General features: G+C 39.8%; 1 protein-coding gene across 8 annotated transcripts in view; it reads left to right on the forward strand.

Annotated features, from left to right (window-relative positions):
- The window catches only part of Acin1 (apoptotic chromatin condensation inducer 1), a 37,537-nt gene that overhangs the window by 5,554 nt on the left and 11,744 nt on the right, over window positions 1-20,239 (forward strand). For 4 of the 8 annotated variants that reach the window (XM_020162603.2, XM_074068383.1, XM_074068382.1 and 1 more), the window contains exons 4-8: window positions 110-229; window positions 9,564-9,652; window positions 10,075-11,319; window positions 11,830-12,048; window positions 12,875-12,990. In XM_020162603.2, the coding sequence (XP_020018192.2) occupies window positions 110-229; window positions 9,564-9,652; window positions 10,075-11,319; window positions 11,830-12,048; window positions 12,875-12,990 (1,789 nt within the window). The other 4 variants (XM_074068385.1, XM_074068386.1, XM_074068387.1 and 1 more) reach the window with 4 other exon arrangements.

Genomic DNA, 20,239 nt, shown 5'->3' on the forward strand with positions numbered 1-20,239 from the left:
TGTATCTCTGTATCTGTGACTTTTGCCTGACATCCTTCACTCCTCTACATATTCCCACATGCTGAGCCCTTCACTCCCTCCCTGCCCCGACCCAATCTGTACTTTGCAGAAGCTTCAGCTGAGTCAGAGGACGAGATGATCCATCCTGAGGGAGTGGCTTCCCTGCTGCCTCCTGACTTTCAGAGCAGCCTGGAGAGACCAGAGCTGGAGCTCAGCAGACATTCACCCAGTACGTATCTCCCTCCCCACTGCGCTGTTTTGTCAATCCTGCGTAGTTGGTGGGGGGAGGTAGTTATGCCTCCTTTCATGCTAAGCCTCAATGAAAGTCCCAGGGAAATTCTGTGACCTTCATATTTGACATTTGTTTTTCAGGGAAATTATGTCCTTTTTTTAAAGTCTACTTTCACCTATATGTTGTGTTAACTTCTCAGGGTTTTACAAGATGATACGATTTTTCTTCTCATCTGTGCCTCTTCAACATTTTTTGTACCTCTGACTTTAGCAACAACTTTCATCTCTTTACTAATTGCATATATTATATGTTGTATATCCAGTCATCCTCCCAAATTGGGCATCTGCTACAGTTTTATTAATTTGTTCAACACTTTTTTTATTGAGTGCCTGGTGCATACCAGTCACATGCTGGGCACCAGGAATATCCAGGAGAAAAAGAAAAGTCTCCCTTAAGGAAACTTACAGTCTAATGCAGAGATGGACAATCAACATATAATTACAGCTGGGTGCGAGTGGCTCACACCTGTAATCCTAGCTACTCAGGAGGCAGAGATCAGGAGGATCAGGATTTGAAGCCAGCCTGGGCAAGTAGTTCTCAAGACCCTATCTCGAAAAAACCCATCACAAAAAAGAACTGCCAGAGTGGCTAAAGTGGTAAGAGTGCCTGCCTAGCAAGCGTGAGGCCATGAGTTCAAACCCCAGTGCTGCCATAAATAAATAATTTACAATTACGCTAAGTACTATTAAAAACAGTGCTGCAGAGTATTACATGAATGTATTACAGGGAGGTCTAATCTAGTATATGGGATTGGTTCAGACAAGATTTTTTGGCATTATAAAAGATATTAGGCAAGCCCCGAGTACAAACCCCAGTACCACCAAAAAACAAGATACTAGGCACGCAGTTTTGAATAGTATCACTTGTAAAACTCTATAATACAGCCTTTGTCTTTTGGGAACTACCTAAGACAGTATACTTTCAAAAGAACATGTATATAAGACATGGACAGTAGGTATTAAACCAATGTGTAAATTAAGTGTTTTGAGTCCTTACAGTTAATAGTCATTAGTGGAGATAGGGGTCTCTTCATGTGTAAGTTTCTAGCTCTTCTTTTTTTTTCAGTTCTCAACCCTTCTAAATACAGAATTCCTGCATTAAAATTAAATTTTTTTTCTTAGAGATAATTTAATGGTGGGAAATTTCCTGAAAGCTAGGAAGAATGGAGAATGTTTTGAGTCTTAAAGTCCTAATGTCTTTTTTTTTTTTTTTTGGTGGTACTAGGGTTTGAACTCAGGGCCTACACCTTGAGCCACTGCACCAATCCTTTTTCATGAAGGTTTTCTCAAGACAGTCTCATGAACTGTTTGCCTAGGCTGACTTCGAACCTCAATTCTCCTGATCTTTCTCTCCTGAGTAGCTAGGATTACTGGTGTGAACCACCGGCATCGAGAGTGGGGTTTTGAACTTGGCTTTGCCTTTGCACTTATAAAATAACCACTTTACTTCTTGAGCCACACCTCCAGTCCATTTTGCTCTGATTATTTTGGAGATGGGGTCAAGAACTTCTTGTCCTGGCTCACCTTGAACCTTGATCCTCCATATCTCAGCTTCCCAAGTAGCTAGGATTGTAAGTGTTAGCCACTGGCACCTGACCTTAATTTTTTTTTTTTGTAATTTTTTGTGTCACTGGGGTTTGAACTCAGGACCCCATGCTTATTAGGCAGGCGCTGTACTACTTGAACCATTCCCACAGCCTTTTTTTGTGTTAGGTTTTTTCCAGAAAGGGTCTCTTGAACTATGTGTCCAAGCTGGCTTTGAACCTCAATCCTCCTAATCTCTGCCTCCTGGGGTAGCTATGATTACAGGCAGGAGCCACTGGCGCCCAGCTGAGTCTCAGTATTTTTAAGGCTTTGATACATATTGCCAAAGAATATGAAAAGGATATTGGTTTTTGTACCTTTTCCTCCCATGCACAAGTTTTTTTATTTTAAATCAGGTAATGCATAGTTGTAATCATTATTTTTTGGTAGGGGTGGATACTGGGGTTTGAATTCAGGGCCTACACCTTGAGCCACTCTGCCAGCCCTTTTTTGTGATAGTTTTTTTCAAGATAGGGTCTCATGAACTATTTGCTCAAGGCTGGCTTCGAACTTCCTGATTTTTGCCTCCTGAGTAACTAGGATTACAGGCATGAGCTAGCTGTCTTCAGTGCCTATTTTTCTTGATCATAGTCTTAAGATCCAAACAGAAATTTTTGGAAACTTGTGTGTATGTGTGTGAAACAGGTTTGAACTCAGGGCTTTGTGCTTACAAAGCAGATGCTCTACCACTTGAGCCACACCTTTATGATTACATAAAGGTTTATTTTGCTCTGATTACTTTGGAGATGGGAAGTCTTGAGAATTATTTGCCCAGACTGGCCTCAAACCGAAATCCTCTGGATCTGAGTCTCCCAAGTAGATTGGATTACACCTGAGGGAAATTTTTTAATAAATTAACACTGCCAGCACTTTAATTACTAAGGTCCTTCTGGAACCTCTTTTTGCTTCAAATATGAAAATAGTAGACTCTGAGTTGGTCCATTTTACTCTTGGTATTCTTTATTTATTTATTTTCCTGATCATAAAACTTAAGAGGAAGGAGAAAACTGTAATACAGATAAATTGTCAGTATATTTGCTCAAATTGAATTCCTTATATATATACTAGAATATATGAGGAGTTAGCACATTGTGGAACAAAAGAATACAAATAGGAGTAGGTACAATATTTTTAAAGGAGAGGTAAACTAACATAACCAGACTAAAGTTATCTTATATTTGAGAGTAGAGAAATTACTGCAGAGATAATAATACACTGGGCTTTAAATGCCAAACCAGTAAGTATGAACTTTTTCATTTTATAGGCAATGAGAAAAGTATTGAAAATTCTTTGGTACTGTGGTTTGAACTCGGGGCCTCCAGCTTGCTAGGCAGGTGCTCTACCACTTGAGACATACCCCCAGCCCTTTGGCTTTAGTATTTTTTGGATAGGGTGTCAAGTTTTTGCTTGGGGCCAGCCTCGAAGGTGATATTCCTACTTATGCCTTTGGCCTAGTTGAAATTACATACGGGAACCACCACATCTGACTTAGTTGTCGAGATGGGGCTAGATAACTTTTTGTCTAAGCTGGCCTCAAAATGCAGTCCTCCCAATCTCTGTCTCCTGAGTAGCTGGGATTACAAGCAAAAACCACTGTAGTGGCCTTGAAACAGTACCATGATTTGATAAAGATCACTTTTTTCTTTTTGGTGGTACTAGGGATTGAACTCAGGGCCTTGTGCTTGGTAGGCAGTTCTACCAGTTGAGCTATTTCACCAGCCCAGGGCCTCTCTTTACAAACAAAGGCCTCCTCAGTTCTAAATGTAATTTGAAATGAAAATGAGGAATAGATCCTGAAATAGAAATAGATTTCAAAAGCAAAGATTTAGAGTAAAGGGAGCCGGTCTCTTCAGTGTTTTATGTCATCAGCAGTACTGTATCTATGGGTATTGATGGAGGAAAAAATACTCAGAGGTTAAAGAAGAGAAGTGAAAAATAAATGTTGTAAGTTTTAGAGTACAGGTAACAATTGCCTTAAGTGTTCTTCAGTGTAATTTTATGCCATAAACTTTCCTACCTGTGATCTTGGCTGGGATATGAATCTAATTAAAGATATGGTATAGCTAGGCACAGTGATGCACCTCTGTAGTCAGGATATCCAGGGGGCTGAGGTGGGAGGATTGCAAATTTAAAGCAAGTTGAGCAATTTAGCAAAATATCCCATTTCAAAAAATTAAAAATATATGAGAGCTGGGGGTACAGCTCAAGTGGTAGTGTGCCTGCATAGCAAGCACAATGTCCTGAGTTCAAACTTCCCCCCCACAAAAAAAAAAAAAAATGTAAGATGTGGTACAGGGCTAGCGATGTAGCTCAGTGAGTGCAATAATATCTGAGAGACTCTGGGTTTCCCAGCAGCAGATGGAAAAAAATGTAGTACAAAATTTAGTGAAGTTCCTAAATGAAGTGGTAATTTGGAGCTACAGTAGTGTTGTTTGAATCAACATTAATAACTGGTGTGCACTCAGAAGTCATTGTTTCAGGTGTGCAGAATGTCAGTCTGCCATAGCCAATAAATAGATACTTTTTTAGTTTGTTCTTTTTTTATATATGTCCCCCAATCCTGCTTGACTGTTTTTTTTTTTTTTTGCTTTACTCTTTAATAGCAAGATTTTTATTAAAGTAAAACTCCTAGTACCATACTTTGCTAATCACTGACGTGGTTTTTTTTGTGTTATGTGCAAAAATACGGATACCTTGGCCCTACTCCAAGAATCTTAAGGAATGAGAGTCCTGGAGCTCTACATTTAAAATAATCTCCAGGTGGTTTTATTGAACAATAATTTAGTTTATGAATCACTAACTGAAAGAATGATTTTTTTCAGTATATTTTATTTAAATCTTTGGCTTATATTGCAGCAGTCTCTTTTGCTATAAGAAAAATCCCAATTCTGAAATCTTCTCTGACTTTACCTTTTAACTTTTTGTACCTCTACCACTTTCTTCAGACCTTTCTAAGGTGTTGGAAGTCTGTATCCACCCCCCCATAGTCAGAAGTTACGTGGATTCTCTTCTCTATCATGACTGCATGTACAAAAATCCTTATTGCCCTTAGTTGATTTTTTTCAAAAGGAGATCAATTTGGGAAAATACAAAAATATTTTAAAATGTATATTCAGCATACTGATTCTTTTTTTTTTCTCAGAATACTGATTCTTTAATTAAGGTATAGCCTTAGTCTTAGCCAGCCCTTGTCTTACAAAGCTTTTGTAGCCTTTATTTCTTGTTCTCATATTAAATCTATATACTGAGGTTGTAGAGAAATGCTGAAAAAATTACTTACACGACTAGAAATAGATTTCAAAAGCAAAGATTTTGTGTGTGTGTGAATAAAGCAGGAGAATTTTTTGAAATAGAGAAATATAAAGTGAGAGAGTAGAGCTCCCAGAGTTGGAGGAGGGGGGTTCCGAGAGAGGGTGCCCCTCAAAAGCAAAGATTTAGCATGAGGGTAGCCAGTCATACTGAGGTTTGTTATCATTGCCGGGTTTTGTTTTGTTTCCTGTTTTTTGCTGGGTTTCTTAATTGCTGCTGCTTTTTCATTCCTAAATGTACTCTTTGGCCATAGGCTTTCCTGTGGTCACTAGTTGTTTTACTTGGGTCCTACAAATTCTGCCCAGGGATTTGTTCTCTGGGATAAAGATACTACTTTCCAAGTGGGTGTGGTGACACATGCCTCTATAGGAGACCTTGAGAATCTGAAGGTATATGGTTCTCAAGAGAACACTATTGAGGAAAAACAACAAATGTGCAGGATACATAGACTTCAGTACTATATTGCAGGTGCTTGATTCATTTTTTTCCAAAATGCCATCCAATTTCCACTAAAGATGTAGCCACTTTTCAACATATCTAAACATTTTCACTTTATTGCTTAAAATAAACACATTAACTTTTACTTTGGTTTTGGGACACTGTTTACCCACTACCCCCTGGCACTGGAGTTTGAACTTAGGGCCTACACCTTGAGCTACTCCACCTTTTTTGTGATGGGTTTTTTTCAAGGTCGGGTCTCACAAAGTGTTTGCCCTGGCTGGCTTCGAATCCTGATCCTCTTGATCTCTGCCTCCTGAATAGCTAGGATTACAGGTGTGAGCCACCATTTGCTTTTTAGGAGGCACATTTTCACAAAATTAAGGTCAGGGAAACAGCACATCCCGCAGCAATTTAAACACAGCTGATGATAGTGTGGGACTGACTGAGAACTTCTCCACTAAGCTGCATAATGTGAGCGCAGAAATTTAAAATTTTTGGTTTTGAAATTTCTTTTGATTTTTAAAAATTTATTATTTTTGACCACATTTGGCCAAAACTGAGTGTAATAAATCCAAGAATAAGGTGGGTTTATTGTAATCCCAATCCCAACACAGGAGACTGAGCCAGCAGGATTAAAGAGTTACAGGCCTAAACTGGCCACTGGTGGCTCACGTCTATAATCCTAGCTATTTAGGAGGCAAAGATCAGGATCAAGGTTGGAAGCCAGCCCCAAAGAGGGCAAATAGTTCTTGAGACCCTATCTCAAAAAATCCATCAAAAAGAAAGAGCTGGTGGAGTGGCTCAAGGAGTAGGCCCTGAGTTCGAGTCCCATTACCAGAAAAAAAAAAAGAGTTCCAGGCCTAACATGTGTGAGGCCCTTACTTCAAACCCCCGTACTGCCAAACAGTTCAGAGCCAGTGGGACACCAGTGGCTCATGCCCGTAATCCTAGCTCCTCAGGAGGATTTTGGTTTGAAGACAGCCCAGGCAAATAGAGACCCTGTCTCGAAAATACTCAACACAAAAAAGGGCTTGTGGTAGTGGCTCAAGTCATAGAGTGTCTGCCTAGCAAGCATGAAGCCCTGAGTTCAAAACCCCAGTACTGCTTAAAAACACAAAAACAGAGCTCAGACCCAGCTTAAGCTGCATAGCAATTTCCTTCTGCAAACAAAAACCAAAACCCCTAAATGGCCTTTATGCATTTTTCATTTTAATACATCCTGTACTCTGAAGCAGCTACCTTTTTATTTCTCCTGAAGGCTTCTGGCTTTAGATCTTGGAAATCTAAAGATTTCCAAAATTTGTCTTTCAACTCCTTAAATACATTTGTTAGCCCATTACTGGTATTGGCTCCACTTTAGCTAAAGTACTTAGTTTCTACCTGTGTTAATGATGTCTGTCTTAAGACACTCCTGTGACCATGTAATTATGAAAAAAGCTACCACTTATCCCAGAAACTTGTCCATATGAAATCATCTCCTTCCAAGGAGTTAAACATTTCTCATATTTTATATTTTTATTAATTTCTGGAGGGTCCCTTCCAATTCTCACTTTTTACAAAACAATGACTAAAACTTTCTAAACAGCTCTGCCTGTTTTCCCCTATCTCTGATGACCTCTTTCTTTAGTGCCTCTAGAGGCTTAATCATCCAGAATTCTATTGCCAAAGTTTTACAGTATCAAAAATACACTGTAACTCAGTAGAACAGTATATAGTTTATAGTAGATGGGGAATAGAGCTACTAAACTTGTACACACTTTCTTTTAAAATTGAAAGTGAATAAAACTTTCATTTGGTTTTTTTTAACACATTTATTTCTGACCAATCTTGTACCTATCTTCCTTTCTGTCTGTCTGTCTCTCTCTCTTTCTTTCCTTTTTCTGCTTGGGCTCAAACCCAGAGCCTTATATGTGCTAAGCAAGCACTCTGCCACTGAGCTACATCTCAAACTGTTGCTTTTTGCTTTTTGTTTTTTGAAATAGCATCTTAACTCTGTACTACAGTTCCTGAGTACTAGAATTACAGACCTGCACCACCAGGCCCAGCATCATTTTTGTTTAAGATAAATCAGATTCTTTCTCTTCTACTTGCAAAGAAGCTTTGCCTAAAATTTATGGAAAATAATATCTTCTTGGTTTTACTCTTAATTTAACCTTTGGAGATAGTTGAATTATGAAATGATTATTATGGCCACTATACTAATGTCTTAAAGATGTCTTAAGATGTTTGCAAAAGTCTGGACTATCAAAAAAAAAAAAAAAAGGCTGGACTGTCACTAATGTACCATAACCATAAATCCTGTACATGTAGCCATAGTGCATGTCTTTATTCACTTACCCCACTGAGTGATATACCTTCAGTGATCATGGAATGAAGTTTTTAAAATGTGTGTAGTCTTCTAGTTCATTTTGTATTATTCCAGAAGCATAGCATAGTTCATTTTAGAGATTATTGGGATATAGAAATAAGAGGAAAGAAGATATTTGGTTAGAGCTTATGCCAGTTTACATCATCTGCTTTATTTACATTAGTTTAAATACTATTCGTGGGTTGGGGGTGGGAGGAGGTGGCCCAAACAATGCATAAACATGTAACCGTAAAAACGATAAAAGAAAAAAAAGTAAAAGGAAGAGAGAATAAAAAATAAGTAAATACTATTAGTGTAGAACATGGTTTTGTAAATCATTTAAACCTTTTGTGCTGTATTAAAATTGAGCCTAATCTAGATGCTTAAGTATTTGGAATATAATTATCTTTGTGCCCCTTCCCCTGAGTGCTGCGAACTGAAACCAGGGTTTCGTGAATGCTAGGCAAGCATTCTCTCACTGAGCAACACCCTAGCTCCTGTCCTGTTTGTCTGAATTGGTTCTCATCAGTATTTGCATTGCTACTTAAATAATTTTGGGAGATGGGGCACTGAGGATTGAACCTAGGGTCTCATGCATGGTAAGCACATACTCTACCATTGAGCTTTATCCAAGCTCATCTATGTAATATTTTACTAGGCATAGGAAATTTAATAATCATTCAGTTCAACCCCTCCTTTTTCTCTGTCAAGATAATTGAGACCCAAATTACTTATGTGATTTACTCACAGTTACTTTCCTTCATGGAATGTTAATGAAACTTTTTTTCAGTTTTACATGAAGTTATTACTTAGAATAGTAACTTGGTGATTTTCAAGCTTTTCTATAATAGAATTTTTTTTCTTAAAAAATAGCCTCACCACGAGTTGCAGTGTACAAAGCACAGTTGAGAGGACCCATTTCTGAAGTTCTGTCCAATTAACTTAAAACAATTTCTAGAAACTTTAAGGGCCTAAAAGCCATTTAAGGTACTTCTTGAGTTTATCTTTGTAAGCTATGATTAGAACTTTATATCATCTGCTTTATTTATACTAGTTTAAATACCATTACTATAGAACATGGTTTTGTGTGTCATTTAAACCTTTTTTTGCTATATTAAAATTGAGCTCAATGTAGCTAATTAAGTATCTGGAATAAAATTGTGCAATAATATACTCATACTATTTTGGTTAAAGCTATCAAATAGTGGCAATAGGTAATTCAAAAAAACTGGACATAGAATAGAGTGAAGCCTTGAGCTTTGATTCAGAGTAACAAAACACATTATAGAAATAAGTACACCTTGTATATCCCTACTAGATGATTTAAAGTTTACAGAAGTTATTTTACTATGTTTTGAGCTAGTTGTAATATATGAATAAGGCTTTGAGGTATTGAAAATACTCTAACATGCACAGCAAGAATTACCAGAAGATCTGACTCTTAAGGCTTTATGTAGTCTTGAACATAGAGGCTGTAGAAGTTGATAAAGATACATGCTGAGCAACTCATGTGCTATGATTGATTGGATTTTAGAAGCCATAAGTAAGTGTTCACATCAGGATTCTGATTTGACTTTCTTTCATTTGATAGGGAAGAGCTCTTCTTTTTCTGAAGAGAAGGGTGAATCTGATGATGAGAAACCGAGGAAAGGAGAAAGACGATCTTCTAGGGTCAGACAGGTAATTCACACCTCCTGCAGCTCACCTCTTTGAGCAGTCCTTTGCATACCTCTTTCCCATACTGTTTTTAGAGTTAATGTCTCTAGATTTCTATACAGATAATCAAATTAAGTGCTAATAGATTAGTTCTTCCCTCCTGCTTTCTAACTATTCTGTTCAAAGTGTGAATACATAAATAACTTAAAGACAAAGCTAAAAAATGAACTATGGAAGCAGCTTTATTGTTATATTCCTTTTTGTCACTATTTTGATTCCCCTGAAGAGCCCATGTTAATCATGTTTATCTGCTATCACATCTGATTCTGTGTTGCTGAAAGTGCATATCACTGAATTTCTCCTTCCTAGAAGTATTTTATGACATTCTTTTTCTCTGTTGATTGTGAGCAAATATATTTGGAGCCATTGTATATCTTTTCTTTTAGGCAAGAGCAGCTAAACTTTCTGAGTGCAGCCAGACTGCTGAGGAAGAAGAGGATCAAGAAACACCTTCTAGAAATCTGAGGGTCAGAACAGATCGGAATTTGAAAATAGAAGAGGAAGAAGAGGAGGAGGAAGAAGATGATGAAGAGGAGGAGGAAGATGATGAGGAACAGAAATCTAAGGAAACAAAAATCCTGAAACAGGTTGAAGAAGAGACACCCAGAGGAAAACCAGAAGAAGTAATGGATGAGAGACCCAAAACCATAAGATCCCAGGAACAAGAGGGATTGGAGAGAGGGGGGCGAGTTACAAGATCCCAGGAAGAAGCTAGAAGAAGTCATCTGGCCAGACAGCAGCAAGAGAGAGAGATGCAAGTAGTTTCTACACTTGAGGAGGAAAAAAGAGAAGTAAAATCTTCACAAAGTTCAGAGGAAAAATCACAGTCTCCTTCCCCTCCTCGACTGACTGAAGATGTGGAGAAGGCCCCCCTTGTGCTACAGGCAGAGCAAGCAGCCAGTGAGGAGGAGACTCCCCCACCTTTACTTACCAAGGAAGCATCTTCTCCACCACCTCACGTGCAGCTTCAGAGTGGAGAAGAAACCGAGCCCATGGAAGGTCCAGCACCCCCTGTCCTTATTCAGTTATCTCCTCGTAATACAGATAATGAGTCCAGGGAGTTGTTACTGCCTCAGCATACTGTCCAGTTCGTGGGAGCCCTGTCTCCTTTGTCAAGTCCTGCAGACACCAAAGCAGAATCTACAACAGAGAAAGTGTCAGAGGAGAGTGTCCTGCCTCTAGTTCAGAAAACCACAGTGGCTGAATACTCACCCCAAAAGGGTCTTGAAACTGAATCAGAAAAATCTGCTCAGCCACTCCCTCTAAAAATGGAGGAATTAGCTCCAGCCAAAGAGATCACTGAGGAATCTCTGAAACAGCAGTCTTTAGAACAGAAGGAAGGCAGAAGGGCTTCTCATACTCATTTCCCAAGTCACAGATTGAAACAGTCACCTGACTCATCCTCTAGCCGGTCCTCCTCTTCATCCTCTAGTTCTAGATCCAGGTCTCGCTCTCCTGATAGTTCAGGCTCCCAGTCTCACTCGTCTCCAAGATCTAAGCAGAGAGATGTATCCCAGGCACAAGTTCATGCCAACCCTCGTGGTAGACCCAAAACGGTCTCCAGATCAACATCAGAGTCCAGGTCACGTTCCCGATCCCGTTCCCGTTCCGCATCAAGCAGCAGCAGAAAAGTGAGCATGAAAGAATCCATTTTATGTCTATACTCCAGTGTTTTTCAACCCCAAAATAATCTGTCAGAGGAATCTAAGAGGAATAGAAAAGGCCTCCTTTAGTCTCCAGTTCACTGCTTACTTTCTCCTCATTCCAGAGTCAGTTCATTAGTCGCTAATGGGGGTCCTTTTTCATTCTGAGTCTCTTTGATTCCAGAAAGTGTTGTCTATTTACTTAATTTCCTCTACTAAACAAATTTCTTAAGGGTGTGGACGTGTCTTTATGTGTGTATCCTAGTGCCCAGCACATAGTTGGGACTTAGTAAACTTACTGAATTGAGTAGGCAGTCAGGAAGATCATTAGCTTAAATGGAAATACAAAGACAAAAAGATCCAAAGTATAAATTGAGTCAGCACAATGAGCTAGTGAGTTGAATGTATACCATCCATGTGTATATGTGTGTGTGTCATCCAGTATATACTATATAAAGTGTAGTTTTTCTTACTTTGTGTTTCATTTCCTTTCTTCAGTCTCTAAGTCCTGGAGTTTCCAGGGACAGCAGCACCAGCCACACTGAAACCAAAGATTCCTCTTCTGGTCAGGAGGTTGCAGCTCCACCAGTGTCACAGCTGCAGGTCCTTGAACCAAAGCAGAGGATTTCCACCTCCTCATCCTCTATCCTAGTGAGGCGACTGAGCCAGCCCGAACCAGCCGAAAAGCATGTGACCCAAAGGTTACAGCCTGAACGGGTAGGCTATTGTGATTTTTCTCTAGAGGGTGATGGAGGATTAGGTATGGTTTTTTTTTTGTTTGTTTGTTTTTTTTAAAAACAGGATCTTGCTATGTAGCCCAGATTAGCCTTGAACTCTAGATCTTCCTGCCTTACCTTCCCAAGTGCTGGGATTACAGGTGTGAATAACCCTGCCCAGCATATTTGTCTTAACTATAAAATTGAAAAGTTAGTCTGAACAAGGCTCAGGAGAAATGTAGAGGGTTGGGAATACTGGTTAATCTTTAACTCATTTCTAACTCTCTGGTTTGTGAAAGTCCTACATGAGGCTGAACAGCAGGGGTCTCATCTCCAGGGCTGAGAGTCAGTTTTTTTTCAGCTCCTCTTTTTATCTGCCCCCAAAAGAAGCCTTTTCCAAGTTCTCTCAAAAAAAGAATTTTAGGGACTAGGGTTGTAGCTCAGTGGTAGAGTACATACTCAGTAAGCAGGAGGCATCTGGGTTCAATTCCCAGCACATCTATCCAAAAACAAAAAAATCTAAAAATTATTGCTAGATAGAACGTCTTCTATTTTCTTTTTGATGGTAGTGATACTGGAATTTGAACTTAGGGCTCCACACTTGCTTGGCAGGTTGAACCATACCTTCAGCCCTAAAAGGTCTTAAGCACTTATCTATAAGCCATATTCTGTTCCACATTCTGAAATGAAAAAACAAAGATCCAGAGGGCTATGTGAATCTGGTACTGTGATTGTCCTGTCTTGCCTTTTTTCTGATCTGGATTGAAAAAAAGGAACCAAGCAAATTTAAATCCTTTGTTATGTTTGTTTTTGCTGCTTTCTGACAGGGGAGCCCAAAGAAGTGTGAAGCTGAAGAGGCAGAGCCACCAGCTGCCACACAACCTCAAATCTCAGAGACTCAGGCCTCTCATATGCCAGAATCAGAAAGGATTCATCACACTGTGTAAGTGATAAATCTTGGTTTGGGTATAACAAGGAACTATGAGTGTGGGATAGTTCTTTGCTCCCTAGGATTCTTTGACTAAGCAGCTTTAGTGTCCTTTAAAACATGAAGGCAGGACTGGTGGAATGGCTCAAATGATAGAGTACATGCCTAGCAAGCCTAAGGCCCTGGGTTAAAACCCCAGTATGGCCAAAAAAAACCAAGAAGGCAGAGAGCTTTATTTGAACAAAGACTAGAATTTAGTTACAGTGGTGGATAGGGCATAGGGAAAACATCTAGGATCAGTGGAAAAACTGCTGGGTGTGGTGGCACAAAATGTGATTGAAGTCCAGGCTAGCCTGGGCAAAAAGTGAGACCCTGTTTTCAAAATAACTAGAACAAAAAGGACTGGAGGCATGGCCAGAGCAAATGCGAAGCCCTGAGTTCAAGCCCCAGTACTACTAAAAAAAAAAAAAAGAACGACACAGGAAGGTGCTGTTTTTTAGTTTGTGCATTTCCCGATTACACCCTGTCATTTTATTAAGCACAATCTATACTAGTTAAAATATGCAGTCCCTATCAAGTCAAAAGTTTATTCCTGGGTACCTAAGCCCCTTTGATTGATCTTAAAATTAATTTAGCTTTTTGATGCTTAAATCTAAAGTATCATTCTTATATCAAGTAATTAAATTGATGTGTCATTCATTATTCTGAACTTGGTATTATAAGTTAAGAAATCATTGAATTAAGCCCTGTGTGCTAATACACTCCTGTAATCCCAGCAGTTGTGTATAATCCCAACCCTCTAGAGGCTAAGGCAGGAAGATTGAGAGTTTGAGGTCAGCCTGGGATATGTAGCAAGACTCTGTCTCTAAAGAATAAAGCCATTGTGCCGGAATTCCTGGCTTCAGAGTCTCATAGAAAATGAAAAAATGAAGTATTGTGGGAATAACATTGTTTTATTTTTTGAACTCAGGACTTCATGCTTGCTAGGCAGGCCCTCCTACCACTTGAGCCAACTTAGCTTTTTTGTTTTTCCTTTCCCAACTTAGCTTTTAAACATCAAGAATTCTGAACTAGTTTGGAGTATGTCCTCTGTAGATAGTTAAATTATTCTGTACTTGTTTATATGTTTTAACATTACTACCAGTATCTCTACATGTAATAATCTAATAATCTAACTCTTCTGAGAGCTTCAAACTGTCTTTTATCTCAGATTTTTGGAGAGTGGTGATCAGGTGACATGATTTATTATTTTGTTTCCTTACGACTTCAATGATAGTTTTGTAATCCTTACTTGACATAGCTTTCACCTTGGAATATACTCTTTCTACTCTCCATTCTCATATTCTTGCCTCTGCTGCCATCTTGTGGCCATTATATTTTTGGTTTGGAAACCAAAAGTTCATTCTATTTCCTTTGAAATTTTTCCATTTTTCTGTTTTGAGATAGGTACATTATCCTTTGGAAAAGGGTTTGTCTTCTAGGACCATAAAATGAAAACCCAGCGGATTCTGGAAGGTATTCAGAATTCCCAGCTACAACATCGATGAGGAGATTGATGACATCTTCCCTTCCATGTCACTCAGACACAATAACTTCCCTCCCCTCCCCTATTGTATGAAGGTACAGCATGATCTTTGTACACTAGCAGTTTCAAAGTGGATATTGACAACCTGCTACTAACTGGGCCTGAGGAACTGCTTCTTATGCACCTTGAGAAGCAAGTAATTTTCTGAAAAGCTTCTTATAAGCTTTAAAACACTCTGAGTCTGTAAGATCCTAGCAACTAAAGGCTTTTTTTTTTTTTTTCAATTGTTCTGAAGCACCTTTATTTCTGTACTTTTCCATTAAGGTCCAGGGCAAGTGAAGCTTGGTCATATACAGAGTTTCTCTCCTCAGGGTGGAGGTGGCTTTGACCTTCATTTTATGACTGAGGTAATCTTGTCACATTATTGTGGCAAGGTGATAGGTAACTGGCACCTTGGGCAAATACTGAGATAGTTCCTTGTTGCTTAGGCAAGCTTCATTTGAGCAGCCTATAGATTAGAAATGCAGTGTGTACTCATGAATAGTTCGTACACATCCCTTGTACCTGCATTCCTTCTCCCTGCCTGCCATACAGTCTGTTTGACCACCTAATAAAGGTATGTCCAAGACTGGGACCGGCGGAGTGGCTCAAGTGGTAGAGGGCCTGCCTGGCAAGCATGAGGCCCTGAGTTAAACCCCAGTACCATCATAAAAACAAAACAAATGGTTATGTCCAAAGACCTAAACTGTTCTGGCATTGGATTTGGTAAATATTTGAGAAGCTTACCTACATTTCAACTGGTTGACAGCACTCCTGGTCTTTCAACCCTCCAGAGTGCTAGTGTTCATTCTGGCAGTCCTCTAGAGCTCTGACCAGTTTTAAAAGTGGGATCAACAGTTGAAAAAGACCATTAGGGGCTTAACCTTTGTTTTCCTGCCTCAAGAAGTCCCGTGACTAAAAAGCAGTAAAGTGGTTTCTTTGGGGCGGGGGCGGGGCAGGAGGGGGACTTAAGGCTTTACCTAAAGGACCACTCGGAGGAGACTGCCTAACTTCTTTGTTGTGCTTGGTTAAACCTTTGATAGTGCCTGAGGAAGTCTAAATTGATGAGGTAAGCTATCTTTCTCATTGCTTAAAGCACGGAATTGTGAGACCACAATTTTACTTAAGCTCTGTTCCATAATCTAACCTTTTGCCTGCTGTGGATATAACAATGTCCTCATTCTGCAAAAAATAATTGTACTTTCTTTTTACATTAAAAACAATAGAGGGGCTGGGCATAGTGATCCACATCTGTAATCTCGGCACCTGAGAGGCTGAGGCAGGAAGCTCTTGAGGTCAAAGACAACCTGGGCTGCATAGCAAAATCCAGGCCAGCCTAAGTTCTGTAGTAAAACCCTGTCTCAAAGATGGAAAAATTTTTAAAAAAAGAGAGTAAAGAAAGAAAAAAGTTGTGAATAACTGTATCATTTGCAGTAGTTAATTCATACCTGAATTTTACTAAACACAACCTTCTATGTATACAAACCTAGCAGATAGTAGCAATTTCAAGCTCTTAATACTATGCATATTTGTTCTTGTGTCTTTGTAGGAGGAAGAAAATACTTTAAACCAAGATGACAATGTAATTGATACACCCCAGGGGACCTATAATGCCAGTACTCCAACTGGTGTATAATTTTTTTTAACAAAAGTATAATTTAACTGGCAGAGTGGCTCAAGTGGTAGAGCACATGCCTTGCAAGTGTGAGGTCCTGAATTCAAACCCCACTACTGCCAAAAAAAAAAAAAAAAAGTGATGCATTTAAAAAAATAGACAAAAAGAAAAAAAAAGAGCTTAATTTAGAGTTTGGTCACAGACGTTTTATCTAAGGACATATCTTCCAAAATTGTATTGTTCTTGATTATCTTGGAACTAGTAAGCTCCTGAGAATATCAAGTCTCAAGGTTGTTTTTTTTGTTTTGTTTTGTTTTTGGCAGGGTTGCCGTATTGGGGTTTAAACTCACGGCCTCACCCTTGCTAGGCAGATGCGTTACTCTTGAGCAACACCCAAAGTTGGTTTTTTTTGTTTTTTTTAAAAAAAACAGGGTCTCATTAGCCTACTGACCTCAAACTCTCTACATAGTCTAGGTTTACCTCCAACTTGCAGTCCTCTCCTGCCTCAGCCTCCTAAATACTGGGATTACAGGCATGTACCACCACACCTGGCTGAGTCCCAGTATTTTCTTTTTAACAAGAATTTAATTTTGGGTGGCTCATGCCTGTAATCCTAGCTACTCAGGAGGCAGAGATCAGGAGGATCACGATTTGAAGCCTGCGAAAATAGTTTGCAAGACCCCATCTCAAAAAAACCCAACACAAAAAAGGACTGGTGGAGTGGCTCAAGGTGTAGGCCCTGAGTTCAAACCCCAGTACCGCAAAAAAAAAAAAGAATTTAATTTTAATGTAACAACAGGATTAAGTTAGGGAGAAGTAAGAAGAAAAGGGAGAAACATTTCCTGCTTGCTCCCCACACTGGAAATGGGAGTAAAGCCTCAGCCAATATTCCTTATTAAAGAAAGGCCCTTAACTTCTCATGAGTTTTCTATAATAATAAAAAATCAAACATACATGCCTGTACAAATTTCCTTTTCCATTAATTTCTCTAAAACTCAGTAATATTCCCATACGGACTGTAATGTGAAGTTGTTAGCACTCAAGTAGTTCTGTTTCTGGGCTACAAATGCTTTGTGTGCTGTTTAATTATGGATAGCTGTTGCCACCCCGATCCCCATACAATTTCACAGTTTCTTCAAAGATTTCAAGAACTTTTGTGCAAGAACTTAAATAAAGAAGAGAAGAGAGGTTAGATGCTTTTTGTCTTAAAAGAATGGGATAACTTTCAAGGGTTCCTTACTATTTTCTAAAAATAAATTCTTGGGGAATTCTTGGATCCCACAAAATTCATCATAGGGAAGTAGATGGCACAAACCTCCTGTGTCTTAAGAAGGCCAAGGAAAAAATTGTAAAATTGATATTTTGGAAAAAAGAGAGGTAAACTTGTTCTCCAAATAAGCTACTTCTGAAGAGACAGTTTAGCAACCTGAAAGTATTTGACAGGGAACATTTATGAGGATGCTTAAAGGTAACATTTTCTGTGGGGTAATACTCTCTGTGGGGATTCTATCCGAAAACTTCTTTTTCAAGAAAACTTCTAGATCAGTATGCATTTAATAAGTATCCATCATGATATTCAAAAATACTTACAGAGCATTTCTTTGTATTAGGCGCTAGACTAGGGGCTAAAGGATGCCATAGTTCCTAACCTTGCAGGGTCGAAGTTGGGGCCAAATAAACTAGTGGTTACTGTACAGATTGATAAGGCTGTGGTGGAAAAGCTGTCATGCCATCCGCTAGGCATCAGAGAAAGAGCAGTATATACTCTTTTAAGTCAAAGTTTCAGAAATGGTATCATATGAGATAATAGACTATTAAACATACTTGTGTTTTATACATATCTTTACCTTGGCTTGGAAGTGTCATCCAAGCCAGACTTTTTAAGTGCTAACACTTACTACCCTGTTCCATGAAGTCGGTATCATTATTAAAAAACAGATATATAGAGAGGATCCGGAACTTGACCAGGGGCTGACAGCATGGCTCAAGTAGAGCACCTGCCTAGCAAGTGCCCTGAATTCAAATCCCAGTACTGCCAAAGAAAAGGAACTTGACCGGTGCCACACAACTTGTGGTGGGGCCAGGGCCAAGATTGGACCTTAGCCAATCTGAGTCCAGTGTTCTTATGTATTCTTAGCAAGCAGAGATCACTGTATGAAAGGGAACTTTTAAAGAAATAAACATGACCACTTTGGCATGTGAGTTTAGGATTTTAAGCAGCAGAGAGAATTTCATTGTTGGTTAAAAGCAATGAACTGAGCTTTTCATCATATTAAGCCTCTGCTTGCCATTAGGATATAAAAACAGCACCTTTTAAGGGCTGGGAGCATGGCTCAAACTGTAGAGCACCTGACTACAAGCACAAAGCCTTGAGTTCAAACCCCAGCACCACAAACAAACAAACAAACTGGATACCAGTGGCTCATGCCTGTAATCCTAGCTACTCCAGGAGGCAGAAATCAGGAGGATCGTTGTTCGAAGCCAGCCTGGGCAAGTAGTTTGTGAGCCCCTATTTCAAAAACAAAAATTAAAAAAAATGGGCTGCCAGAGTGGCTCTAGGTGTAGACCCTGAGTTCAAACCACAGTACTCTTTCCCCCACCCCCAAAAACAGGAACACCTTTATAGTCAGCAATAGGGATTTTTAGTATTAGTGCATTTTTAAATTATTAGGGTCTATTTCCCACTTCACATTTGGTCTGGGGAATATACCCATGATTTATACTTTTTGCTTGGTGTCCAACCAATCTCCCCCTCCCCTGCCCCAAATAGTAGCACTTACTCCAGTGTCTTATCTACTTCAGAGCCCTCACCTGGAGCCAGGAAGTGACCTTCATATTTCAGCTTTGTAAGGTCCCTGGGCCCTATTTAAAATCCTTTTCTGGCTCTTGAGGACCCTGGGGCAGAGTGACCTTATTAAAGATTCTGTAAAGTGTCATTTCTTCAGAGACAACCACCCCTCTCTTCTGGTAATTTGAAAGGGAACTCTCTGCTTATCTACTTTCCTCTACCATTCCTGAGAAACAGATTAGAGTATAACCTGTGGTCATTGCCAAGGATGAGCAGCCAGTTACTATAGTGATACAATTCCCATTCTGTCTTCCCACCTTAAGCATATCTGGTTTCACCTTTCCATGCCTTGGTTTCTACTTTCTACATTGAAGGGTGGGCATGTAAAAAATTGTTCTTGACCCTCCATTCTTGGGTGGAATGGAAGCTTTATATTTAATCATTTTTCGACTTTTGGCTTTATCTTTTTTTTTGGCGGTACTAGGGTTTGAACAGTCCTTTTTTGCGATGGGTTTTTTCAAGATAGGTCTCATGACCTTATATTTTCTCGGGCTGGCTTCAAACCTTGATCCTCCTGATCTCTGCCTCCTGAGTAGAGCCCACCTGGTGTCTTTTAGCTTTCTTTTAATCATTTTTTACTCCCAACTCTGCTGTTTCCCTTCTTTCTTTTTCTCTGGTGTCTTCCGATCAAGCAGCTGTAACTTTGTTAGTCATCTCCACCCAGCCCTCTCCCTTGCCCCCAGGGAAGAGCAGGAGAAAGCACCTTAGGCCCTGTGGAGCTAGGCCTCAGTAGCTTTTGTAACCTGAGAAAAGAAGGAAAAAGGCCAGGCCTCTTGAGCCAGCAGTCGACTCTGGCCTGCTACAGGATAAGAACCTTGCTCACTCAGCTCCCTCCCTCTTTTCTTTCCCCTCCCCTGCTGCATGCAGCAGGGCCCTCCCCCATCCGCACACTCGGGCTGCTGGGTAAGTGGCAAGATGGCTCCCCTGCATGTCTCCGGCTGATCGTTGCCGCTCCGCCAATACAATAGAGCCAGCCACTACCAGCAGCCTGGCCCTCTTCCTCCTCCTCCTCCGGAGAGACCAATCCAGCCGAACTCAGGGTTTGCCGTGAGGACTTAACGCTTATCTCTTAAAAGCCAGATCTATTTTAGCCTCCCCTTTTAACCACCACCTCCCCTTCCATTTACCATTTTTTGGATCCCCAGTTACTGCATCTTGATTTTCTCTCTCTGGATCGGGTGGCTGGGAGGAGGTGGTGGGATCTTGGGACAAGGAAGGTGGTTGGTTTTTTTTTTTT

Source organism: Castor canadensis, chromosome 3 (genome assembly GCF_047511655.1).
Source record: "Castor canadensis chromosome 3, mCasCan1.hap1v2, whole genome shotgun sequence".
NCBI lineage: Eukaryota > Metazoa > Chordata > Mammalia > Rodentia > Castoridae > Castor > Castor canadensis.